This window comes from Aptenodytes patagonicus, chromosome 5, assembly GCF_965638725.1.
Source record: "Aptenodytes patagonicus chromosome 5, bAptPat1.pri.cur, whole genome shotgun sequence".
Taxonomy (NCBI): Eukaryota; Metazoa; Chordata; class Aves; order Sphenisciformes; family Spheniscidae; genus Aptenodytes; species Aptenodytes patagonicus.
Window position 1 is genome coordinate 67,825,641 of NC_134953.1, and position 26,911 is coordinate 67,852,551.

The 26,911-nt window shown below is 41.9% G+C and overlaps 1 protein-coding gene across 5 annotated transcripts; it reads right to left on the minus strand.

Annotated features, from left to right (window-relative positions):
• Positions 1–843: 843 nt before the first annotated feature.
• On the minus strand, positions 844–25,792 carry AKR1A1 (aldo-keto reductase family 1 member A1). Of its 5 annotated transcripts, none has more exons than XM_076340318.1 (9): positions 25,712–25,792; positions 20,628–20,723; positions 14,364–14,483; positions 12,513–12,664; positions 9,559–9,754; positions 8,739–8,938; positions 7,628–7,700; positions 6,659–6,745; positions 844–2,952 (listed from the first exon to the last, which is right to left on the minus strand). In XM_076340318.1, the coding sequence occupies exons 2-9, from the start codon at positions 20,715–20,717 to the stop codon at positions 2,887–2,889; spliced, it is 984 nt and encodes a 327-aa protein (XP_076196433.1). In that variant the 5' UTR covers positions 20,718–20,723; positions 25,712–25,792; the 3' UTR covers positions 844–2,886. The 5 variants fall into 5 exon arrangements, with proteins under 5 accessions (XP_076196433.1, XP_076196430.1, XP_076196429.1 ...); XM_076340315.1 differs by lacking the exon at positions 25,712–25,792 and adding an exon at positions 24,555–24,618; XM_076340314.1 differs by lacking the exon at positions 25,712–25,792 and adding an exon at positions 24,522–24,583.
• Between the last annotated feature and the right edge of the window lie 1,119 nt (positions 25,793–26,911).

Below are 26,911 nucleotides of genomic sequence, written 5' to 3' on the forward strand. Positions count from 1 at the left end.
GGAGCCGCCCGGGCTTCCCGAGAGGCACGGGGAGAAGGGCCTGCCCTGGAGGCGGGGGAAGCCGCTGCGGGCCGGCTTTGCACCCTGGTGCAGGTCTGAGAGCGCGGGCCGGCTTTGCACCCCGGTGCAGGTCTGAGAGCGCAAGCAAGGGCGAGCCGGGCCCTTGCCCCTGGGTCACGGGCCCCAGGTCTCCTCCGGCCCGGCGCTGCCTTCGCAGGCAGGGCCCCTCCTCAGCAGGGCTCGGCGGGCAGGCAGACCCCACCCTCCAGCAGGCCGACACACGGCGGTCTGATCCAGAGCGGAGGGCAGCCGCTCATTAACAGGGTGCACATCCAGCTGTACCACCAGCCCATCCTTTGAAGGGCTCGTATTTCTCTGCCGTACGTCGCGGGAGGTACTAGCGCCCTTGCCCTGGCATAGCCTCGCCACGTTTGACTTCAGCCTATTCAAGGTGAGCAGTCAATTGGCTCCGGCTCAGCTCATGCAGATGCTTCGCTTTTCCCACAGCACATGTAACCTACCAGACGAGGCAGACATAGCTGCTGCAGCTCTGACAGCAGAGACCTCCGCAAAACTTGCACAGCAGCAGCAAAGCCATTGGTGGAGACCTGGAGGCTCATTTCCCCCTGTGCTATTTCAAGATAAAAGTTCTCCCGCTTCAGCTGCGCTGTGTTACTCCATGCAGTAACAGAGCTGGGAATTGCAGGCTTAACGGAGATAGAGAATTAATGTGCTTTTCTTGGGAATTCTCTCTGCCCACTTACTTACTCTTGATTAGAGAAGTAACGAGAAAAAATTAATTGGGGCCCTGACATTAGAGGGGGGAAAAAAGTCTCAAAGTCACACACTGAGTACAGTATTTATTTAAGACATGCAAACATACAAGTGGACATACGTGCAACAAAAGCCACTTTTCTTGGCAGGATGACTGCTGTTAACATTCTACATAGCGCTTTCAAAGTAAAATTGCTTCCCTACTGATTTGCAGTAACAACTGTATTCAAAGTCGCCCGTGTTTGATTAGAATAATAAAAAACCAACAGGGATTTCATTTCCCTTAGAAGAAAACGTCCAGTCTAGTAAAGAATCCTAACTGAGCTGTAATGGCTTTCTCCACTGAGGTAAATTCAGCAGGAATTAGGAAACACTTTACTGAGGAACAGAAATTCTTTAAATTTTACATAAGGATTACAAAAAGTGATAAACAGGTTTGTTCCAGTTCAGCTGCATGCTGTGAGGCCCAGGGCAGGAAACACTTGAGGAGGCATTACGCTCGAGATGAATATATAGTTTTACTATAGGCCTACTGTAAATGAGGTTATCAAAACTAAAATAATCTAATTCTTTAATTTTTGAACTATTTGAATACAGACAATTATTTTTCTAATTCTACATTGTTATTGCTATGGGAAAAATAAAAAATAAGCATTCTTTACTTCACTTACAGTCAGTTAAGCTTTCTTTATCCAGCAGCAAACAAGGAGTCGTGCCTATGACTGTCTCTGAACGGCATCAGCGAATCTGAAAGAGTTCCTTTGTTTTAAATCCGACAGGCCTTTAGAAACTCTGCCTTGCAACCCTGTCTGCACGATGGCAAACAAGCATTAATCCTATTTTACAGGTAGAGAAAAATCAAAATAAAGTGTTAACATTGCTAAGGCCAAAGAAGGTATCACCATCAGAGCACTGGTAAGTACTAACACCTCATGCCCTTTGTACTTAAATGGCTAGACAATTCATTGACAGACTGAAACAAAATAAAACCATTGTTAGTGCTAGAGCTCCAGTCCTGCTCAACAGTGTATCAGCATTCAGCAAATTAGTCCCTGCCAGGGAGTAACAGAGACGTGGCAAGCGGGAAAACAAGAGGCACAGAGAAAGCAAATGACTTGCCCGGTGTTACCAGCAGCTCAGCGGTAGAACAGGAGACAGGACCAGCTCTCCCAAGCATCAGCCCAGGCAGCCATCAAAAATGCGACATTAAAATGGAAGGGGCCCTCCGACAGGCCTTTGCTCATACTGCATAGTCAGAAACTAGCTTTGTGACCTTCCAGAACTCAAACTGGACATCTTTGGTAAAGAGACACTGGGCAACTTCACGGGAAAAGCAGGAGTTTTTCTACAAGACCTGCTAAAAAGTTCTTGAGGCTTTTGTGATAGGACCATCAGAGCTATTGTCAGAGCTGAAACCTATCCATGTGACAAGCAACAGAGAGGATTGCCCTGAAGGCCTGCTCCAGGGTATGCATTTATTCTCCTCAAATCTACAGGCAAATTAAAAGAAAAAGAAAATAGAGAAGAGAGAGTTCTAAGTCCCACAAGTACTCTAAAGGGGATAAAAAGCACTGGGCATTAGTTACTAGTTACTTGGGTTTTAATGAGTGGTTTATGGACATAGTGCAATTGTAGCACATTTCATTTTACTCCCTGTATAAAAATACTTAATAAAGACATCAAAGTCAATGGCTGAGCAGTTGTTTAGTCTTAAAATGCTTTCATGCCTCCCCCCCCCCCTTTTTTTTTCCCTCATGGTAATAACTAAAGCTTTCAAAATTGTTTCACAGGCAGTAAACCCCAAAGTATTGCCCTAACCTGATAATGACATGTTTGGAACTTGATTTAGGCTCCCCCACTCTTTGTCTAATCCCCCAAAGATTTGATGCTTCCAGGAGCAAGCTTGCAGTCATTGTAATAAATCCACACACTTTGATATGGAAGCTACAGTACCTCCAGAAAGGAGGTCAATTAGAAGCAGTACATTGTAAGTAAACCTACTCAGGAAGGAAGGTTTTATTTGGACAGGTTTTTTGACAAATTGTGGCAACAATTACTTTGTGGAAGAGCATGCAGAGAAGCATGTTATACTAACACCTTATTTTCTAGTAGTTAATAGGGGTCATTGAAGGGGTAATGGGGGTGTCCAGCATCTCTTGCTACTAGCTTTCCATTCACCTGTGAAGTAAACAGACTCAAGTCAGAAAGATAAAAATCCATTCTTACTCTTAGTTTCAAACTCTGCATGGTTTAGATTTCTAAATCTTCATATCCCAAACATCTGGGAGCATCTTCTCCAGCTTAAACAAGAGCTGTTCCCTCTACCCCTGAGTCCTCTTAGCACTTCTTGAAAGAAAAATTAAAAAAAATAATAATTTAAAAAAAGAGATAGATTTCTGTAGCCTAGAGCAAGAGTCTTTCAAGCTGCTGAGGCTTGAAGAATTAGATTAAGAATAGTTAAAAGCCTTTTGCCTTGTAGCCGTTACTAAGTGTTGTAACATGCACACTTCAAAACACTTTACTATGGAGTCGGAGATTTGCCCATGTTTTCATGATAGAGAGTTCCCGGGCTGCTGATTTTATGGACGGATAAGATGAAACACATTGAATAACTTGTTTGGGGTCATACACTGAAACATTAATAGTGTCACTGAACTCCTTCATAGTACTTTTTGTTTAAGAACATTTCCATGGAAGACTAGCTTCTCCAGCTGTAAAATGGGAATACTGAAACTGATGTTCACAGATAATGAAACAGAGGCTCAGGCTGGCCCAAAAGCAGACGTGGCCATGCAGAAGTCTCAGTTCTTACATCCTACCTCTAAGCATTCAGACGCACAAGTTGCATTTCTAGTTGCACTAAGTCCATTGCAACACCCCCAATTTCCGAGGAGCTGAGGTAAAACCTTGCTCCTCATCTGTAACATTTGGGGAAATTTAGGTGCAGCACTGGCAAAATGATACACACCTCCCTGGGTGACAGCCTAGCATCAGTCAGCTAAAACTTATTTTAAGCGACTAATGACTGAATAAAAGTTATGTTAGAGAAATCATTGATTTTTATACATACAAATGGGATGTTAGAGATCACTCAAAATGTTACGGGGGCAGAGGGAATCACAGGGACTTTCAAACCAAGTATCCACCACTAGCAAGTCCCTCTATTAGCTTTCAGTATAAAACCTGCATTTCAAAGCAACAACTGGAATCCCTAGTAATGAATTGTTTACAGTGACTAGTGAAGTGTGAAATTAGTCACTTGGGGGCACTACAGAGCAGAAAACTAAGATGTTAAGGTTTAACATTTGACTGATGCTCAGATTAAAATAAAATAAAGCTGAAATTAAGCTGTCAATTGAAGGCAATCCTTCGAACTGTGGACAAAAGTATCACAGTATCTTCAGGTTTCCTCATATTCTCTTGAGAGCCAACAACTTCCTCATGTTCCTAGAACTCGTATTCCTCATTTTTCCCCCCCGTTTCTTCCCCCTGCATATTTTGCTACACAGAACAGCTCTTTAGGTAAGCATTCTTGTTTGCAGCGTGCCAAGACAGCAGCTGCCAGAAGCAATGTTTCACATAGCTGATTCCAGTCTACCCCAGGCATTTGAGAGAAGGAGGGGGGTAAAATCAGCGGTGAACACATTGCAGGTCAACGGTAGCTAATTATCAAAAATAGACAGATCATCATGTGTACAACACCATCACTCCTCCTCTCCTGGCTTGCTAGTCATTCAAGTTCCGCTTAAGTATATTCCTTGGCCAATTACGTGTTTCCAAAAGTTTGGATTTCAGGCTAGTGCAAGGTAATTCCCAACCTCTATCCAGATAATGAACTGTTAAAGTATAAAGCAACTTAAATTGTCTACATGCAATGTAATAGCCTCTCCTCAGGCTTTACACAAAACACAACATGGAGAACAGTGGCACAACTATAAGAACATGTGGTTATGTATCAAAGAAGTAAAGCAAGGAAAAACTGTCTCATCAGTTATGATAGGAGCTCTGTTATCACTGCCATATCACGCTTTGAAATCCAGACACTGTAAGTTAGATTCATAGAGAAGATAGGCATGAAAGGTTAGACAGGAATTTTAATTCACAGTTGATGAAAATTCTTTCTGATAAGCCCAGAAGGGATGGGCAGGAGACAAAAAGTTCCGCTAGAGATCTGACAGCTACAGAGTCGTGTTTTAATTCTCCTCATCTTGCTTCTTCCTGCCTTGTTACCTGACAATATGGCAATATCTTTGAAGCCCAGCTGCATCACGATCACCCTTTTTCTAATTGGATGGCCTAGCGCTTTGAACTGTATTTCATCTCTCCTTTGTGAATCGCTGTGATCTGATCAGGTCTCCCAGGTAACAAAAGCACATAAATTATCCCTGGCTCATCCAAGCCAGGCTACATTCTAATGTATTTTGCAGTTTTGTTAACAAAACAACTTTGTTTGCAGCATGAGTGGCAAAACACTTGAAAGAAACATACTGTCAGCAGCAGGTGTGCTTGTCACATTCACAGAGATGAGCAGCTAAGCTTGCAGTTTGGTGTACAGACTCCTGATCCATAAGCACAAAGATAATTTTGGTTGCAGGGATGTGGGGGTTTATATTTACACACACATACTGAAGCAACCATACAGTTAAAAGCACGGCCTTGAAGCTTTTGTAAGCCACAGCGTGACAAACAGTGAAAGCTGTAACAAGTATCTACCCTTGATACGAGAGTCATTCACCACACATTCACAACTTCTCTTTCCTAACTCAGACTAGTCACTGATATCCTCTCAAGTACTCAAAAAAACTCAATGATAAGTCCCGGAGGAAAGCTTTCTCCAAAGAATTCCTATAGCCAGTAGCCACTGACTACTGAAGAATAATCTACAGGCAAACTGCTGGAGAGGCAAGGGTATGCTTGACAGCTTCCAAATTTGCAGAGACCTACTGTATCTATGCAGTGTACTGTACGATAGAGAAGGGATAAATCACTTTAGATTCATTATAGCACAGTTGCCGTATGTTGGTCGGTGATGCACCAGGGAATGGCAACAGCTCTCTGTTGTGTAGTCAGAAGCAGGACAATAAGAAATGAGGAAAACTATAAAGACAGGAGACAACAAGGCATTGACTTTTTTTTTTTTGCAGTCAGGGGAAAGGAACAAGGTTAGGTCCTTTAATATAAGAAAAGAAAGACCAAGAGGACTTCAACACTTACAAGGCATTGGTTCTCTAAAACAGACTAGCATCTGATAGCACACAAGGTAAGGTTTCATGTGACAGAGTAAACTACTGATGCTAAAAGATGCTGTGGCTAACGGATTTGGGAAGAAAAATAAAACAGCCTAAGCCAAATTCCTTACATTGGAGGAAGGTCATTACAAACAGATGCTGAAAGGGGAGACATCCAGTGGAGGGGAGTGGACAAATCCCTCATGTGACTTCCACGATGGATGTGGAGCACTAACAGCACCCTGAGTCTTCACTGATCTTAGAGGTTTATGGTATAAAGTAGACGGGGACAGTTGGAACAAGGAGTACTTCCGGAGGAATGGCATGGACCTTAGCCTGCTTGTACGTGGGAAGAACAAATCAGCAGGAGTTTGGTGAGATTTGAAGTAAGATGGGACTCTGGCTTAAAGGCCCATGGACAGGTCAGTAATGAGACCTTGAGAGTGCCATCAGTGGTCAAAACAAAGGAGAAAAGTTTTCAAAAAGTTACCCTTTTTGTACCCAGCTTTTGAAAAATTCTTTCATTTTAGATACCCTAAAAGATGTACTGTTCTTATGAGTAAGTAGTTCTGATGAGGACAGTAAAAGAAAGAAAACTTCAAAAACCCCAAGTTGTGGCCACATAATGAAAACTAATAGAAACATGAGTAATTTACCGTAATCATTGGCACAATGTAACGCCAGTTTTTATTCAGGCTTCCAATGTGGCCCATCTCCTCTTCTGTGAGGCTGAAATCAAACACCTGAGAACAAAAGCAAGAGCCTTTATTCAATAACTATAGGTTACCATTAGTTTGTCTTCCATTATAAATATGAAGTTGCAATTAAACTCATTTTATAACAAACACCAAAAGAAAGGCTTAAAGTCAGAGGTGTTCACACACTTGCCAACTCTAAGCCTACACTGATACTACATCGCACTCTTCCACAAAGATAAAAAGCAGTGGGACTGTTCCTCCACGTAAGTGCTGCCTATTCAGTCAATATTCTGTTCCCATGTAGATCTAAACCTCGAGTAACTGCAGAGTTTACTGGAATTTCTTGAGATTTCTAGCAGCATACTACACGGCAGGATTTGGTTTAATGGGAGTAACAGTTACAGAAACAACTCCTAACTTAAAAACCAAGTATGTAAGCAGCCAATCTGTATGATTGGCTGTATCAATTCTACTTCAGAGCAGAAGTGAACCACACTTATTCCTTCAGCATCATTAGAATGGCAGTTTGCTGCAGAAGTAGTCACCAGCCCTCACTTGCATGGTAGAACAACTATTATTCATAAATAAGAACCACTGAACATCATTAGAAGACTCCCTTGTTCAATAAATTTGTATCTCAGATAAATTTCAGTGAAGATTTTGTAGAAGCCTAAATGAAAAGTACATTCTTTACTTTTTGATAACAAGACTGTGCATGTGCACATACGCGCACACTCACACACTTAGTTGCTTAAAACATACCAAGTTTGTTTTCCAAAAATTTTTACCCTCCCTTCTAAGCGTGTGCGTACATTGATGAACAAGTATGAACCAAGTGCCTCAGCTTGTTGCTCTGCAAGTAGCAGGACAGTATTTTACTCACATGAAAGGGCATTGCTGAAACTCCTTTCCTCCATTTAAACTTACCTGGAGATTCTGCTGAATGCGAGCAGGAGTGACACTCTTGGGAATGGCAACCACTTTACGCTGCACTTGCCACCTGTTAAGAGGACAAGACAGATTTTCTGTGCATGCAGCCCAAGAACCATGATATTTATTTTGGTTGAGTAATAATCTGTAGCAGCAGAGATGTCACTTATGTGTCTATGTGAAATAAAAATACCCAAAGAGGGCTGACATAGCACCGTATTGTATTAGGACCTAGTATGTCCAAGCTCAAGCAAGACAGTAGCCACCGGACTAATCAATGAAGGGGAAGATGTTCATGCCTTTGAACAAGCAAGAAAGTTTCAGGCGCTTTAAGCTAGAAACCCAAGAAACAGTCAGAAAAATGTACTTAAGCATTTTACGCAAGTTCTAACATGACAGCCACTGAGAAACTAGAAGAAAACCCAGATCCCTCAAGTGCCTGTCTAGTGGCTTGAGCAATCTTGAACATGTTCAGCTGGCAGGGTATCTTGCTGCTGCCCAAGACTGTGCTAATGATATTGATAGATACAAAGCCAGACAAAAAATGAGGATAGAAATCCAATTTTACTTTACAAAGTGCTGATCACATTCTGGATATCACTCAATCATCTTGTTTTCCCAGTATCCAGTAGCTGGCTTTTGCTATATAAAAACAAAACAGCGAATGGTTCTTCAGTGCAAAGAAGGAAGGTCCCTTCCTCAGCCCCTCTTCCAGGGAACCCATTTGAATGCAGCAGCAAGCACTCAAGGGTTCAAGCAACTGGCCACGTGCAAATTCAGTAGGCAGCACTCAAATGTGGTACGCTGCTGCCTTAATTGTCCTACTGCTATTTCACAGCAGAAAAGGTAGTGAACCGTCCCAGGCATGGATCCAGGCCCTGAATGGACCCCTCTGATCTCGTCCATCCACCTGCCCTACGGCAGGACCAACTCTACCAACTCTGTAAAACAAGCACCAAATGGGGTTTGCTTTTGGCACTCCCTGTGATTTTAACTCCCCACTGATGTGGAAGACCACGCACTTTAAGTACATTCCTTCTAGCTTGTCTGTTTTGCTTTATTTAAGGCCAGGTTCCAAATGCCACCCTCTCTCACGATTGTGCTGTACCTGAGGATGATTTGTGCAGGTGACTTGCTGTATTTTTCTGCCAGTTTTTTGATCCCAGGTTCTTCTAGAAGCACAGGCTCATCTGGGTGTTTCCACATGCGATCTGGAGAACCAAGGGGACTGTAGGCAGTGACAACCAGTCCTCGTTTCTGGCAGTGAGCTATCAGCTCGTTCTGAGCGAGGTAAGGATGGCATTCTACCTATTAAAATCACCCACAGTGAGTGGCTAGAGAACAGATTAACACAAACCTCTAAACAAACAGAAAGTCAAAAGCACAGCAGAACCAAACACATCACAGGAGGTCATTCCAGATTCTGGAAAACCTTATGAGGATAAGGTTTAAGTTATCCTCATAAGGATAACTTACTACCAAGAGAATGAAAAAGTGTCTGGTAGGCTAAGTTTACAGGAAAAGGAGAACAGATCACCTAAGTTGAGAGTGCTGGATCTTCCCTATGTACCAAACAGATCATCCAACAGGCAAGGAAGCTCTCTATAGAAGGTATTCAAGTCACTCTCTCACAATCTTTCTTTCTTATAGACTAAACTGTTCCTCACAGGAAAGACGAACTCTTTCACAGACCTGTTCAACTAAGCAGGCATAAATGGCCACAGAACATGGATACAGGCCTCCTCTCCAACAAATTAATCTGCCTGGAAAGACCGCCTCTGTGTGCCTGCTCCTGCAGAGCTGGCTGTATTCCTCCCTGCACATAAGAAGCTGCACCCCTTGTGCTAAACACATAGCATTGGTTTGCAAATTCTTCACTCTTATGGATAAATAGGAAAGGTATTTGTCCTCTCCTTTATTCACCTTACCTGGAGCACAGCTGGTTTGACAGCAGCCACACTCAGTACATCATCGATCTGACGACTGTTGAAGTTTGACAGCCCAATGGCTTTCACAAGACCTTTTTCTACCAGCTTCTCCATAGCCTTCCAGGTATCCTTGTAATCAGTGTAATCATAACGCATTGTGTTATCAGGATTCTTTGGGAAGAGATTGTCCCCTCGTCTATAGCATCAATGGTAAAGTGTAAGTACATATAGCACATTATTTATATTATGTTAGTTCTTCACTAAAAAAAAAAAAAAAACAAAAAACACAACAAACCCCACCTTTCCTCAAAGTATTCTTAAAAGCTAATACATAGTTTGGAGGGTAGAGTACAAACTGAGCGAATTTGCCTGTTGAATTCCATTATGCTGACTTAACCTACAAGAAATTATTTCACATACAGTCTATCCTATGTAAACTTGTTATACAGTACTTTGAACTACTTACCTATACGGTAGTGACTACACAGAACTGATAAGCCACTGTATAGACAGCAGCAGCTCTTTGTACACTTTGATCCTAGCAAAACAGCTGATTTAGAGAGCAGCAACTCAGGGCAGCTTTGGTTTTTCAATTTGTTTTTGAGAGACTGATACTCTTCATAGTCTGCTTGGAGCTGCTACCAAAAGGATCTTGGTTTTAGAGCTGTCTAGGAGAGACTGTATTCAAAGTACACTGGCCTTCCCACTCCCTCTGGATTCTGTAGCAGTGTCAGTACTCGATACAAGCGCAGATTCTCACAGAAGTCTTAACATGTACATGTTGCTTATAGGTTGGGTGTGTTTCCAGTTAATCATACCAACCCATTTAAAAAATAAAATAAAATTTAAAAAAAAACCAAACAAAAGAAAACACACACAAAGAACCTGGTTATGCCAGGTGACACCACCACACGGCCAAAGGGCTATGACTGGTCTCTGAGCAGTCCATGCTTGGAGGGGTACAAGCAATCCCACTGGAAGAGCGCTGCTTCATAACCACTGCAGGACACTGCTGGCTCAGATCTCAGAGACTGCCTTACATTGCTCTAGCTAAGCAGTGAACGGTGTGAGAAATGGCAGCAGCTGGGGACAAGGGGAGATGGTTCTTGTTCATGTCATTGATAAATCTAGAACCAAAAATAACTCTGAAAGCCTTATGAGCTCCCAACTCAGAAAAGCAGCCTCATATGTCAAGAGTAGTATGTTAAGTGAGAGATCAATTTTCAAGACCTAGAGGCACTGTGATTTTCATCCGGAAGTCTATTTTAATTTCTGTGTAAATAACATTTGTTTGCTCAGCTTCCCAATTCAACAGGCATTATAGATAACCACGCATTAAAACAGTTGAAGTAGAGCTAATGGAAAACTGGAGAGCGAACAGTTTCCAATGAGAAAACATGAAACTGCTTTATTAGAAAGTCAGTTTTGTCAACAGTTTCCACAACATCAAGCAAATTTAAATATTAGTAATATCTAAATATACTTCATTATTTGTGTTATGTGTTATCAAAGCAACGTTTAATGGTTTTTTTTCAATCACCTGGAAAACAAACCTGTTTCACAACAGGGGGAATTTTTAACAGTTCTTCCTGCAAACCAGCTCTAGCTGAAAACACTTCCTCATTCTGTTATGCTGAGGAATATATTTATAATTTGAGCATCCTTCCTCTTATCGTTAGTGTTGTATGCTTTGTAGAATTCAGTTCATATGACTAGAAAGGGAAAAAAAAAGTTCTCAAATTTGCAGAACAGACAGAAACCCCTTTAACTGACAGGGTTGCCCCTGTTGAGTGAAGTCTCCATGCAAACATCTGGTCAGGAGATTTATTCCCCCCCTGCCTTTTTACTGACTGTAGGGGGGGAGGGGGGCGCTGCTTCCACATCTACAAGAAAATAAAGCAAGGAACTCTGCTTCTGATGGGGTTGTAGGATAAGTGCATTTAGCACCTAACTGGAAAACTTTCTCGTCTCATATTTCCTCAAATCGTAGAATTACTGCAATTGAAGTGTCATAAGAAGTCATTTTCATTTCCTCCTCATACAGATACCACCATGAGACTGCATGTGGCTTGCCACTCCAGTACAGTTAATAACTACTAGTGAAAAGTGTTGTCTTCTTTACAAAGCACTTAGTTTTACTTATCTGTAAAGTACAGTAAAGGCACAAAGCAGTTTCGGTATTTCCTCAAGGTTACCATGTAGGTCAATGGCAGAACCAAGAATAGCTGCCACACCTCCCCAATGCCTAGATGAAGACACTAGACTATTTTAAGCTTCTAATATATTTTAAACTCAACAAAGATTTTACCTCACAGCAAGCCAAATTTTCAGCTAGTATAAGATGACAAGCTTCAGTATAGAAACCTGTCCCATAAAGCTTTATTACTTTTTTCCCAGTTAGACTACTTTCCGTTACCTAACTTTGGCATCCATGCCAAACTGTCAGAAGTTTAGTGATCCTAATTTCATTACCTAGTTGTTCCCAATATTAAAAAATTTAAGTAATTGCTTAAAGATTTTAAATGAAGACTTAATACTCATTTTTCCAGCCTCATCATTGCTAAATAATGAGAACAATTATCCCTTTTCTATTTACAATACTTCTACACAAAACCAGAAGTTTTGTCTCCTCTACTGTGTGTTCACATACGTGCTACAAATCTAACAGTAAACAAATTCCCACCCAACTGAAATTCAAAGAAGAATGAAATTTGAACAATTGTTTCTGTGAATGAATGGACCAAATATGAGTAAGTGTACAGGTTATGGGTAGAAAAGAGTGTCTATATGACACTCCACAGGACTACACTATTAGCCACACTGAAAAACATCTTGCAGGCAGTATACACAGGAAGAAATTCACAGCTCAGAAAGAAGGTCCTCAGGATATAACACCAGCCACTTATGTAAAACTGGGGTTTCTGCATTCTGTGCCCTTTCCATGTAGAACTTACTCAAAGGCGTGAGGCCAGTGCATGAGGTACAGGTCCAGGTAATCCAGTTTCAAATCTCCAAGTGTTTTCCTTAGAGCTGGCTCTACGTCTTCTGGGTGGTGCTTGGTATTCCAGAGCTTTGATGTTACAAACAGGTCCTCCCTTTTAATAACCTTAAAGAAAGGGAAGAGAGCATGATTTACTGGAACAAGTTCAGAAAGAGAATTGCAACAATTCCCCAACTAGCTTTAAAACAAAGAGAACAATTTAAGTTTAAAAAAAAAGGTAACACATGGAACCTACAAATTAAACTTTTCAAAAATATACTGGATGGAGAAGAGTGAAAGACACATTGGCAAGTCCTAAAGTATACCAAATACTTAGCAATTTATTAGAAGTTTTGAAAAACAAAACAATCCTCTCCACACACACACTTTTCCAAACTTTCCAATTCAAGGGTTAAAGCCACTACTAAGTGTGATGTGGCCAAAAGAAAGATTACTCAGTTTATTCATATGTAAATTTTGTAATTTCTACTTACCAATTCACATATTCTATGCACAACCAGCTGATTTACTTATACTCATCACATGTTATTAACCAAGAATGCTTCTCATGGAAAGAGCGTGGGAAAATAAACAGAAGAAGTTTCCCCAAACCTCAGCACTTGAGTTTCTAGGTTCTGGAAGGAGTGCACTAAGAACTGAGCGCCCTGTACCCTGTATTGGAAGGGTAAGACCCAGAAATTAAGCAAATAGAGAGTTGGTTAACTAGGAAGTATAAAATGCAAAAGGGAGATCGTATTTGGCAAGCTGAAGCACAGAACACCATCAGAGGGCACTTCTCCCTGTCTTATGTGTGACCAAATTTCACTCAACTCTATACTTTGTAGAAGCTGGAATGATTAATTTCTTAGTTTCTCTCCTCCAACCGTTCAGTTATTTCTGTGTTTCACATATGGCTGTTGTGTTCAAAGAGAAAGATGTTCTAAAAATTCTAGTTTTAAGTTAGCTAGCTAATATGAAGTGTAATAGGAGAGTCCTATGCTTCCCTATATTAGTTACCATATCTAGTAGGAAGGAATCCCTGGGGCAAGCTGAAAGCAGCCTCTCTCAAGCTCATCACATAACAAAGAGACTGCCCTAAACCAAGACAAGAGCAGCAGGAAAACAGGAACATAGAACTTTCTTTCCATGGGCTCTAAGACTGTACAGGTAATCCTTCTGGCCCCTCGAGCCAACAAGAGCAAGGGGATGAATTTAAGATTCCACCTCAGGTCATTCATATGAATACCTGTCACATTACATTATATTTAGGCCATGGACGCTCAGGTGCAGGCCCTAGAGTCACAGTTACCAAACCTTCAAATGCAATCACTGTTTAATAAAAAAAAAAAGTACGTATTTACTCACTCATATTTTATCTATAACCAAAAAACCCACAGTCACCAAATTTGCTGTGGCTACCCACCATTGCATGCTATTCTAGACTGGCAAACTAGAGTCACTTTTCATATAAATCATGGTAAATATTTTACATTATAACTACTGATTCCAGGAACCTCCAATTTTTGAACACCCAAATTGGGATACTTTGTGAGGGGGAAAGGGGCAGGCAGGGAAATTTAAAAAAAAAAGGCATTTTCTGTAGCTTCCATGCAAATATTCCTTGACAACCTTTTCTCCTCCTGACAGCCAGGATGGTTATAAGATGAGAGAAAGCTCTCTTTCATGCCTGCTCCCGATTAATAACAAACAGCTGGGATAGACTAGGAAGAAAAGCCACAGATGTTAACTTTACAGTCTACTTTCAGGTCACAGTTGTAAGTTTTGATAGAACACACAGTCAGCATGGCGATTCTTGTGTTTTTACCTTGTTGGGCCCAAGGCATTCCTGGAAAGCCTCACCGATCTCTGCTTCATTGCTGTAAGCTGCTGCGCAATCGATGTGGCAATAACCCACACTTAGGGCGTATTTCACTGCTTCTTTCACCTGTAATCAGAAACAGATTACCCAATGCAATCAGTGAAAAGGGACACATCACTGGGGAAAAAAAAATAAAAAATGTTAGGGACTTAGTGAGGAACACCCCCAAAGTACAGACCTACATAAGGCCATGAGATTCAAATAGACTAGGAAGCGGTCCTCTGTGGCACAGCCTTTAGGAGTGAAGAGCTAATTGCTAGCAGACACTCCAAGAGTAACAAGAAAATGGACCATGCACACAGGCCAAGCATGCAAGAACTCACCAGACAGAACAGGGATTCAGTCTTAACTATAGTTGTCATGCTTTTCTTAAATATAAAATGAGCTTTAAGAAGCAATTTTCAAATAAATCATGGCTTAGGGAGACAAATTTTCTGGAACTAACAGACCAGTCAAAGTCAGTCAAACCTGGAAGATATTTCCTCTCTCCCAGTAAAGGAAGAGCCTGGTTTCTAACTCCGGAATTGCCAGAGTCTGGGTTTGGTTCAACTGCTCACACTTAACTTCTAAGATAACGCTATTTTATGGCACATTTTTCCTTCATGTCTCATTCTCACTATTTGCACAACAATGAAAGTCACTATACTGCTGAATATTAACCCATGGCCTGCAGGGGATCTCCTGATGATGCTCACAACTTTGCATTTTGCTTTCCACATTGCTGACAATGAAGGTGTTGCCAACAGCAACACATCCCTTGCTCCATATTGTTACACATAAGCCAGAATGGTTGGGAACTTTGAATATGCCCCTACTTTTGAAAGCTCTGTTGAAGCACAAGCACAAAACATCTTCACATGTGGCCTCAGATATGGAGCAAGTCTAGAAACCAAAGAAGGAAACACAGAATGGCATCTTTTCGAGGATTCGTAAGTAGCTGTTGAATAAAGATTTTTAATAACTGATTGTGCAAGAACTAAGAATTACTACAGATTCCAGTGTAGTCGTCATCTCCCATTAGGCTGATAAGCATTAAGTAAAATCTATTTTATTCAACTTCCAGTGGACAGTAAGCATATGTTCTCTTCTACATCCATCCATCTGAAATGCTACAGTAAGAGTATGTCCTATCTGTACAGTGATTTCTCTAGATTGCTCTTCACTGACTTGCATCTCGAGACTGTGGGAGATTGGAAATTACTCCATGTATAAGGATTGATGCAATAGGGCCCTAATGTGTTTATAGAGATTACATCTCTCCTGTCAAAAGATTAAAAAATGTGTACACAAAGGCTAGAGACACAGGTTTCTTTCAATTTAATCAAAGTACCGGTATTTTCAATTTTAAAGCTGATAAAATTAAGAACACCAAATAAAGACATGTGCAGTCCTGCTTTCAGATGCTACAGAAAGAAAAGGGGGAATCAAACATGAAAAAGATCTGTCTTCTACTGGTAGATTTAATTTATTTTTCTTGTCAAGAACTGCAGTAAAGGCAAACACAGGATATTCTGACTGCATTCTTTGGCATTTTGAGAGGAAAACTGGAATGTAGACCAGTTTCCCTTAGCCAGAATGACAAAGCACTTCTATTACAGCAGTGAAGTAAGCTCTTCCTTTCTCTAGCAGGATGGTATTTACAGTCCTTGTTTCACTTTGACAAAGACATTCCTCAGAAGGTCACTACAAAGTCAAGGTCATAGTAATTCTGAAATCACTTGAGACATATTAAAGGCTTTTAAGACTCAATATCCACCCTCCAAAAAGGCAAGAGCTGTGGAGCAGAAGCAGAGAGGAAAGGAAAAACAGTGGTGGTGTTTGTCTGTACTAATCCCTCATTTCCTCTATCAGGATAATATATCTTTTTAATCCAAACAGGTACAAAATTTGCCATAAAATTAAAGTAGGCGCCACTTGCAGAAAACTAGGGATAAGACACTCCAAACACGTCTCTGCAAAGCGATAAAAAGGAGGCTGTATTTCTATATCAGAGTGTTTTGATAGATTTCTAGCACTGAAAAGCTGGGACTGGTCATTTAAATAAGGTTTGGATTTGGGCAAGATTTGTATTTGTGTAAACTACTCAGCCTACTAAGACATTCCAATGTGAACTGAGAGCTCCTGTTCCATGCAAAAGGCAAACCACCAAGAGAAAATGTGCAAAAAAGCATTCCTTGGAGTGGAGGGAACCCTAGTAACAGACAGATGTAAACCTAAGAAGAATACTTTAACAGAAAGTTTTGTATTTTTGAGATTATGTTCAGACAGGTACATGCATTTCATGGGGGGATGGGGAAAAAAGACAACAGAAGCACTTGGAGATTCATATGCTTCTGGATATTTGGTGCTGTGAAGTAATAATAGCCAAAGGATCCTTATCATCACAGCTTAAGTGTGACTCACCAACCTAGCAGCATATAACTACAGAAAGTAGGCCTGAAAAAATCTTGAGACATCATCTAGTCTATCCTCATGCCCCACAGCAGGGCCAACTAAGTCTAAACCACTCGTACACACATTTGTCAAAACCCTTCTTGTGACAGGCAGTCTATTCCAATGCTTAGATATCTTTATGTTCAAGCCTTTTAGATGTCTAACCAAGACGGCCCTGATGCCACATCCTATTCCTCACAGACATGAAGTCCATAGCTTCCCCCTTGCGAGGGCTTTTTGTGCGTTTGGAAAGCGTCAGCTTTGAGAGGTCTCAAACCTCTCTTGACCACGTAACTGTGGGCGCTTCCATCTTTCATCATAACTCACCTTTCCCAGACCTTGCATCACTGTTGCTGCTGTCTCGGCAGCTAGCTCGTGCTTTTCTTGAAGTGGTTTGCCCCAAAACAGACACAGTATCGCAGCTGAAGCCTTACTCTCCTTCATTGTATAGCAAAGTCCTAGGAACTACACTCTCATACATCCTAGCAAGGGACTTGGCCTTCCCACCCACCTTCTTGTTTTTGAAGATGGAGGAACACGATATTGCTAACAATCAGTGGCAGATTCAGAAACAGAATCTGTAAGTCCCAATTCATTATAATATCCATTACTAGATTTCCAGTTCTTCAATTTGCCCATCACAAGGTGAAAAACTAACAAGCCATCTTTATACTTCCAAGCAACACAGAGTTCAAGTGACTAGAGAGCCTCTTCTCCACAGCCCCAAGCCATTATGAAGAGGCTTTCACTCTAACAGTTCCAGTCAATAATACTTGGAAAGAAAAGGCTCTGACAGCCTCTCCTGCTTCCTGCAAAGTTGTCACATTTTAGCAGTTCAGGTACATTTGCTGATGGGAAATATGAAAAAAACAGATCATCAGTCCACATGATATTCAGAGCAACATGACCAGAACATAAGTGTTGCTATACCACAGTTTGTACATACTGTACTAAAATTTGCTGAAAAGGAACTCAGACCACCACATAAGTAATGCCAACTTAAGAGTTACATTCCCTAAAATAAAGAGTTTTGCCTCCTATCCTTCAGATGTTGAATTCAAGTCCCTCCCTTAATATATACCAGCAGTAGTGAATTTTTGTGCACGTAACCAGGATTCTCTATATTGCCTAACAATTTTTTCCAAGAACTAAACAGTCTACTCCATAGCTGCAATCCTGTCACAAGACACCCAGTCCGACTGGTTTTCTGAGGTATGCATTTCCTCTTCGGCTTTCCTGAAGTTTCACACAGAAATACAACTTCCCTAAGCCCCCTGTCTCTTTTCCCCACAGAACCAGCCTCTGCCACAGCAGGTTAGACTGTTCATCAGGTGGGGACCAATCCTCCAGGTTGAAAGCATGGCCCGCTTGAGGTAAGAGAAGAAAGCATTAAAGGATTACAGATAATCAAGCTCCGATATTAAAAGAAACACTCTACTGATACTCTTGATGCTCCTGTCTGAATGGACTTCTCTTTGAACTCATTCATGCTGCCAGTTCATAAGCTTCTGTACTGTGTTCCCTTCCATTCAATAGCCCTCCATCACGTTCCTACAGTAACACGTAAAACAAATTTCTCTTCTAGCATTTGATCGTGTACAACAGAAAGCATCCTATTACTTTATAGGATCTAAATCCTATGAAATCCTATAGTCTTCCAACATGGATTTAGATTCAATAATTTTCCCCCCCTATTCTTACCGTCTAGGAAACTAGGGCTGCAATGACACCTTTGTACTGGACTGCTAAGATCTGGCTACAAGGCCAAGGCTTGTTTAGGATCAGGAATAGTAACAGCAATAATAAAGAAATTACTCAAGAGAGTAAGGTCAAGACTGAAAAGCAGCTTGGCAAGGAAAATAATTACAATCTGCAAAATATTTACATGAAATAATTTAAAAGCCATCCACTTCCACTCTTGCTTCTAATGCAGCCCTTGCACAAAAGAGCTTTCGATAAATAGCCTCTACTTGGAAAACAGCTAGATTAAATATAATCAAGGATAATTCTTCTGCTTCTCTAGGTTTTTGGCCCTTAGTCTTTAATTCATAATTACAATTATTGTCCCTGAACAACATCATGTCCTTTTAAGGCTAAATCGTTTGGACACTCCACCAAATTGCTGCTATGCTTCTGAATTTTCAAAAGTGATAAACAGGAATTTATTTATTTGACAGGAATAGCAGCAACTTCCGTAACTGGCCATTTTCACTGCACTTTCTAGATTTTGCCTTCAATACATTCTAGGAATAAGTCTTTGAAGATAGTAGATATTCCAAAGAAGTGACTCCCAGTGACTTCCATGGGACCCCAGAGAAGATGGCTGGATCTCGTTTGGGGTTCAGCTGCTAGAAGCGCTGCTTACTAAGGCAAAATCCATCTGAATTAGGTTTAAATTATGCACAAGCAGGATCTTTCCCAGTTCTTTTATAAGATCGCACTTTCCTCAGAACAGTTAGTGCGCAAAATAAACAATGCATTCATATTTTGTTTGTTTAGTTTCAAGCACTTGTTTTAGACAATGCACATTTAACTGCTTTGGGTGCACAGAAATTAATCCATTAAGTTCCTGCATGTTAATAAACTTAATTCAGCTGTCAGTTGATGTTTTAAGTGACAGAGCTGAACATTCACCCTTGTCCTCATTTAAGAGGTTGACTGAGCTCTCACACCCACTCAGCTTCCACATTAGCACAGCTGCTATTCCCAACAGATCCACTGTCCTGACAGCTGTTTGGACAGGAAGACCAACAATAAAATGGCTCTGAATAGATTTATAGCTCTAAAAATTGCTTGTTTCCAACTTTTTCCTCTAGCTGGCATGAAAGAATAGCACAACATCTTGAGAAGGGTTTTAACTTTCCCTCTCAGTCAAGAGCATAATGTCATCCGATGTACTCCAAAAACCATCATGAGGCTAATGCAAGAGTAGCAGCAAGATATACAACATTTACTGCACAGACATGCAATGGTACACGTAATCCAAAAGGCATTATAAACAACAATACCAGCTAAGAATTCCACCAAGCAATGGACGTTGCCTTTCACAGCAAGTATGTGCAATCTCTTCCCCCGAGAATTTATCTTTTAACTAAATGAAATAGAAAGGAAAAGACAGACAAGGGGGAGAAGTATTACAATAGGAGGCACAGTCCATAGCATGCAAACGTTCCCACAGACAGTTTGTAGTAACACACAGAATTGTTTCCAAGTGTGGTGTTTGTCAACTTATTGCATTTAGAAGCAGAGTGAATGTCTAATGACACATTACCCCTCTTAGTCTAAAAGCAGGATGACCCAAGCAAGTTGTTTGTTTTTCTTCTAAACATAGGCTGACTGCTGGAACAGGACTTATTACAAGAACAACTAGAGTTCTTGCCTCCCAAAACAATGCTTTCAGCTGAGTCATCAGTCCAAGCCAGAGGGATGTCTGGCCAAACTGGCTGCCTGAGGATTTACAAGTGGAAGAGTCAGGCACCATATTATAGCTACAGCATTTTCCGTCTCACCCCACTCATTGGTCTCTTTCTGGATTCATCTCCCAGAGCACCAGTGCCTGAGGCCTGGGTTAACAAGTCTTAAAGGATCTTCTGCTGCTGCTTTTGTGCCTTAAGGCCTTCGTCATGCAAATACATACATACATTCCACTGACTTCAGTGGACCTAAGACTAAAACCATTCAAGCGAAGGATCCAGGCCTCAGACCTAGGATCTTCAAAAAAGTGCACAAAACACAAATACTAGTTGAGAGCACAATATTGTATTGTTCTCTGCTTACTTGGCCACGTTCACTTTTCCAAGTTCCCAGTCCTATGAGAGGCATCTTCTGCCCAGTGTGGAGTGCAACGAAGTCGCATGCTGCAGACATTTTTGCCTGAAGAAGAACAAGAACAAACTTAGTTTTGCAGCAATTCAGGAAGTTGCAACAATTTACCTTTTCTATGTAAAAATAAGTAAGTAAAACCATAGACGTCCTCATGATGCTAGAATAAAGATGAAGTAGGTACTTTACAGTTTTTACTCATATAAAGGAGATGAATAGCTACCCTGGAGGGACTAGAAAAGGAGCCCTTTTTCTCCTCTTCCTTCTTATTCTCTTTTCTCCTTTACAATGCACAGGTTTAAGTTTTCTCAGAGTTGAGAAGTACAAAAAGAAGCATCCTGCAATAACATACAATTCATAGAGCAGCTTAGGTGAAAACATGCCTTTTTTTTTTTTTTTTTAATCAGCAGTAAGCATTGATGAGGCAGAAAGGAGCAAGAGATGTTTGTCTGCCCTTAGTGTACAGTAATTCCATAGGACTTCTGTAGTAAGTCTTTCTCTTTTACCAACTCACTACCAGCTGGCTCAGGAACCAAGCTCTAATTACCACTGCAGTTGGGGATAAACACATTTTGTCAGAAAGAGCTGGTGCAGGTTAAGGTTTGAAGACCTGATACAGGCAGGGTTTTGATTAGGAGTGAATGGTAAAGGCACTTATGAAGGCATAGCCCAGAAAAAAAAAAAAAAAATGCTCCGAAGAACATCACTGCTGGAGGATCAGTCCCATCTTTTTACGCCGGATACGTGCTTTGTCACCCTTGAATCCCAATTTTCACCGACTCAGAGCTGAACTACAGCTCGTTATCAAGGCTGTCTGGCATTGTGAAGAAAACCAGAAGCATTTTGGCTTCCTTTGCAACAAGCATAATTGTTTATGAATTGTTATATACCTGCAACAGGCAAATGCTACCAAATGAGAAGACTACTTTTTTTTTTAAACACTAAAAAGCCCTTCTCTGATGTGAAGTCAGGGCTAGCAGAGAGGACAAAATGGAGGCACTTTCAAAGGTGGACACTAGGAAATAACACCTCAGTACACAGATCACATAAAACTGCTGCATATATAATTTTCTTTTAATCATTCTGACACAGAACTAGAAATAGTTGTGTGCAAAGTGGGCTAAAATGCAGTAGGTCCTTACATATTTACGTGTTTTGAATCCCAAAATAACTTTGTGTTCCTGCTCTTTTCTGTCTCCCCGCTCATTCAGAAAGGGACACTATCTTTTAAAGAGCTGAAAGATTCCTTGTTCCTATACTGCCAAAATCTGCATGTGGACTCTGATGGAAATTCGAGACCAAGAGCTCAACTCTTGCAAAAGACGCATTTCAAGTACCAACAGAATGCAACAGCTAACATTGCTATTATAGAAAGTTCCACACACCTCAATTAGCACAAATTCAAAGAGGAGTAGCATTCTTCTGCTACTAAAGGGAGAATGACAAAAGATTATGCAAAGTCAGTAGTCACTTTGAGCCTGGGCTTCTCTCTTATGCTTAAGCACTGTAACGTCCAAGCATTTTCCCTGTGAAATTCAACAGAACAAAGGTCCAGCAGGATCTTCCATTACCTGTTGCTGGCTTTATAGCTGCTGCAAACAGCAATCTGCTCACAGTGGCAAAGCTTTTTATCAGAAAGGAAGGTTTTACAGTGTGTCCCAACATCCTCACAATCTACGTTTCTGGTCAAACTGTTAAAAAGAAACCGCATTCAGGATGAGCCCCAAAGCTGGCTAGCTGATTTCAGCAGAAGCTGAGGAAGTTACTTCCCAAGTTCAGCTGTGTCCAAACTCATGAATGTTATTTGTTTAACAAAAAGCCAAACAAAACCAAGAGTGGACACATGCAATGTTGGTTGAATGGCTGACTATGTAGGAGGAATGGATGTTTTCAAAGCAGAGCATTCACACAGCATACTATCCCAAAATAGCTCTGCCTTCTCCATGTTGTTATCATTTTCCTCAGATAATTAAGTCCCAGCTGATGGACGTGTTCACACAGAAAGTTTGTATTTTCAATTTCTTGCTTAGCTTCTCGAGCCATATTTTTGTGGATTTACAGCAGACACCAAACAGCGTGCTTGTTTTACAGAAAGACATAATAGTGTAGTTGGAGTGATCCTGACCTGAAGGCCATTGTACACCAAGGAGCTGGTGATCCACATAATGGTTAACCTGAGTAGGTCCAGGCTTGTCTTGTGCTGTGCTGCACATACAGCGTGGCCTTCAGGCCTTTGCTGTGGGATGCACAACCCATGGCTGCAGGATAAGCTCAGCAGCTAGTTGTAACAGGGGAGTCTGCAGGCAGCTCCCACTTGGTACCTGCAATTAGGCCACCTAATTGTGTCCTTGCCTTTATCTAAAAAAGCAGGAAGTTCTCATGCGAGCATCCTTTCTGTTTGACAGTAGAAATTATAAATAGAGTTGTTTTCTTGTAAGAGAACCCATAATAGCTCAAGTGACTGAAATGGGGTAACCCTTTCTAAGGACAGGGTTACAACATGCTGCGCGTGAATCGGAGGTCTGTTCAATGCTGCACAGCTCAGGGTTCCCATCACCTGAAGGGATGCAAGATTATCAACGCTATCCTCTTTCTTTATAGGGTTAGCTCTAACAAACCTCATTTGGGATGATATACAGAGTCTGAGTGCCTTTCTTATCGGGATTGTAACGGACCAGCACCTCCTGGTGCAAAACAGCAGTTAAACACAAACTAATGGCTCTAAATTTGCACTGAGATGTATAAAGTCCAGATGTTAGTGCTGAAGGCAATCATCAGTGAACGAAACTGTGGGCGTACATCTGGTTTTTGGGGTAGGGAGTCAGAGAAGGAAGAATGACAATGACAACAGTATTCTCTTCTATTCTGAATTTGCACAGCAATTTTGTAGTCAGGTACATGCAAGTAGGTGCTTTTTACCTGAATTTAGTCGCCCAAATAAAGGTACCTTCTTACACCATGCAATACAACTGAAGACTTAAGGCTTTTTGATTCACACTGGCCTATAACACAAATATGACAACCGTGTTACAGAATCATCTTAAATGCAACTCTTTCAGCCCAGAAGACAAGGTACATGTTTAATCGATAACTAGCATCAGCACATTTTCGAAGAACCATCTTGCTTCATGTAACACTGTTGTATATTAACATTGCAGAGAGCAGAACTACAGCCTCTGGAAGAATGGAAACATGCCAGAATTAGAAACACTGGAAGAAAACACACTAATTAATACTTTCCGCTCAGATTCTTCCCCTAACAAGGAGCTGTAAGAGAACTACAGTGCCTGCTAGCCATCATTACTTGGTTCATTAAAAAGCTAGAAGCCTCTTTTCAGAAGGGGAAAGACAAAAATAAACACAGAAGCAAATCAATTCTGGACAAGATGTGGTTTTGGCTTAACAATACTCACCTCTCCTATTGCCGCGTTCGCATAAAAGAGTAATGCTCAGGGTAACCCAAAGGCAATGTAAGTGGTCTGGCTAGGAGGACACGTTAATAACTAGAGAAGCATAAACGACACCTGTGCATCAACCCGCAGCTACACCTTTTTAATCCAAAGCAAGGAGTCTTCCACCAGTAAAACACGTATGGATGTGCGTTAAATTAATATGCATAGGTATGCAAATAGGTTTATATTGAAAATACGGAAGTCCCTGCTACCGAATCGCTTTGTGCCCCACAAATGGGGGCTAACCCTCCACGTTCGGGCTCCACCAGAGGCGCCAAACGCGCCACGGCGCGGCAGCGCGCCCACCTCCCCCTTATCGTGGCGGCCCAGGGAGGGTCCGCCCCGCGGCGGGAGGAGATAAGGCCGCCCCGCCAGCCCCGCCGCCGCATGCACTTACCCGCACGCCGCCGAGCGCGAGCCACCCGCTTACCCCGCCGCTGCCGCCTGGCCCGGCGCTTCCGCTTCCGGCTGGGAGCCCCCCACCGGGCAGGGTAGGGCGGACCGGACCGGAGGGACGGGCCCACGCGGGAACGGGCTCTGGTTTTCTGATTTTCACAGCGCTTTGCAGCCCTCCGCGCCGCCTCCCGCGGCGGCGCCTGCGCCGCGCGAAGCGTCCGTGGCCCAGCTTAACCGGCGCGGGGTAGTTCTTCCGAGAAAATAGAAATCCCGCAATGAGAGTTTCTGCAGGGACCAGGGGGGGGACGACTCTTGCAGGTTCCCCCCCACCCCCGGCACGCTGTTTGAGCCCCGGGGGTGCAGGATGTCCCGCGGGCCCCGGCTGCCGTAGCGCCGTGCGGGGCTGCCAGCCTGCTGCACCCTCGGCACCGACCTGCTCCCGGGTAACTCACGGGGTTTGCCCCGTTTATTTTCCTCTCGGTTCGGCTCCCGTCAGGAAATTCAAACCGCCCAGACTCCCCCGTTTACCACCCAGCGCTTAAGTGATAAATCTGGTGGACTGCACCACACAGAGGGAAACTACAAAATGCAAACCTGGCAGATAAAGACTACATGAAGTGTACGCATTTACATAGAAGTCTCCTTATCTGCTATTGCCTTGGCTTCCTGAAGCTGTGTTTACCGGTGGGAAGACAGAATTTCCCCAGTTTTATCTGCAGCCCTAAATAGTAGGAATCCAGGGAAAGTCCAAAGCCAGTTACGCTCCTTTTGCTTCAGCTTTTGTGCTAAAAGGTGCATAAAGAGAAAGAAGTGGCACCTCCCCAGAGGACTAAGGCTTCTTTTGTTGCAGGTGCACAAGAATGCATTTCCTTATTTGTGCAAGAAGATTGAAAGGAAGATTGAAAGTAAGATTAAAGCAGACTGATTTTAGCAGAGCGCTTACTTCTGGGTAGGTACAATCTTGCTATTGTAGTCAAAGATACAGCCTTCAACAGGAGCAGACTTTGGCCTGTAACTAACTGAAAGACTGCCCCTAGGTTTACGGGACTGTACACGTAATCTTGAACGCAACTCAAGAAAATTACAACCAGTTTTGACTTTTACTGCAGGCTTCCATTTTTGTAAGTAATTCCTAAGCATTCAGAATTTGAAAATAGCAAGATTAGATGAGAAATAAGGCAATATATATACCCAACAGGGCTCTGAAGAGGCTGCTGTTTATTTCCAGAAAGATAGTTCTGCTGCAGACTCTTTCTTTGCTGTTCTGACTTGAACTGCTCAGGAGGCTTAAAGGCGCAAAGGTTAATTAATCTCTTGGGCATGCATGTGACCAGATTCTTCTGTTGTGCAGCCTGGTTGGACAAAATACAGGGAAGTGGGAAGAGAGTGCAAGGACAAGACAATTAAAAGTAACAGGAAATAGCAAACTGAGAAGAGGTAAGAACAACGGGGGAGGAATCAGTGCTGGGCTTGATTTATTTTTATGGAGACCCTGTCAGTCACAAATCCATTTGAAATTCCACAGTGTTAATGCAGTAGAAGATGCCTGAATTATATTAATATCATATATGAAAACTTTAACAAACCTCGGCCTCTGATAATGTAATAGGGAGTAAAAAAGAAGAGGTAAGGAAGACTAAAACATTTTGCATCAAAAGGCACTGATTATCCAAACATACAGTAATAAAGTTTGTTAATTAGAAAAAAAAAAGATATGCAGAGAGTGAAGAGGTAATGCAAGACATTTTGACCCAGAAATACAGTCTTCACTTGAGCAAAACAAGGAAAGCAAATATGTGCATTATGTATTTAATGATATGTAATTGTTTTCATTAAAATTATTGTGCACCACCTGCTTGTGCAGAAATGCCCCACGGCTTGGGAACATGTCAGTTGACTTTTCAGCTGACTTTTTGCATATAGTATATTAAAATGTCCCCACATGGCCCAGATTTTACTCTTACTGTGCCCCTGATGGTACCATGCGTATACAGTAATTCAGGATTCAGCGGGCTTTCTGCACGTGCAGTGATCAGCTCTACGGAACATGCGTGACGATGTCCTAATGTGCTGGCTTTAGAGGGCATGCGTGGGTCATCTCTGCCGTAAAACTGATGCGTATATGCTCAAGGGGCATGCCCAGCATTGCTCAAGCCCAGTTCACGCTACTGTTCCGACTGGGTTCATCTTACTCTAGAAGTCCTGGATACATGCACATAAACCCCTAACATTCTCTTCTGACAAAATGCATGGAAACCCAAATGTGTGGTAGTGTTCTGAAATGGGACCCATCTCTTTGCCTTTGTTTTTACACACGGGGGAGTTTTGTTTTTCACATCAGGGACCCATTCTCAACCAAGATATATGGGAGATACTGGGATCAAAGTGATA

Excerpts from the sequence above, each read along its gene's own strand:
- AKR1A1 (XM_076340318.1), bottom strand. The coding sequence starts at position 20,717 with ATGTCTGCAGCATGCGACTTCGTTGCACTCCACACTGGGCAGAAGATG. Across the intron at positions 8,939-9,558 it reads TCAAACCAGCTGTGCTCCAG|GTAGAATGCCATCCTTACCT; the intron begins GTAAGGTGAATA and ends TGATTTTAATAG. Across the intron at positions 6,746-7,627 it reads GCATTCAGCAGAATCTCCAG|GTGTTTGATTTCAGCCTCAC; the intron begins GTAAGTTTAAAT and ends TTTTGTTCTCAG.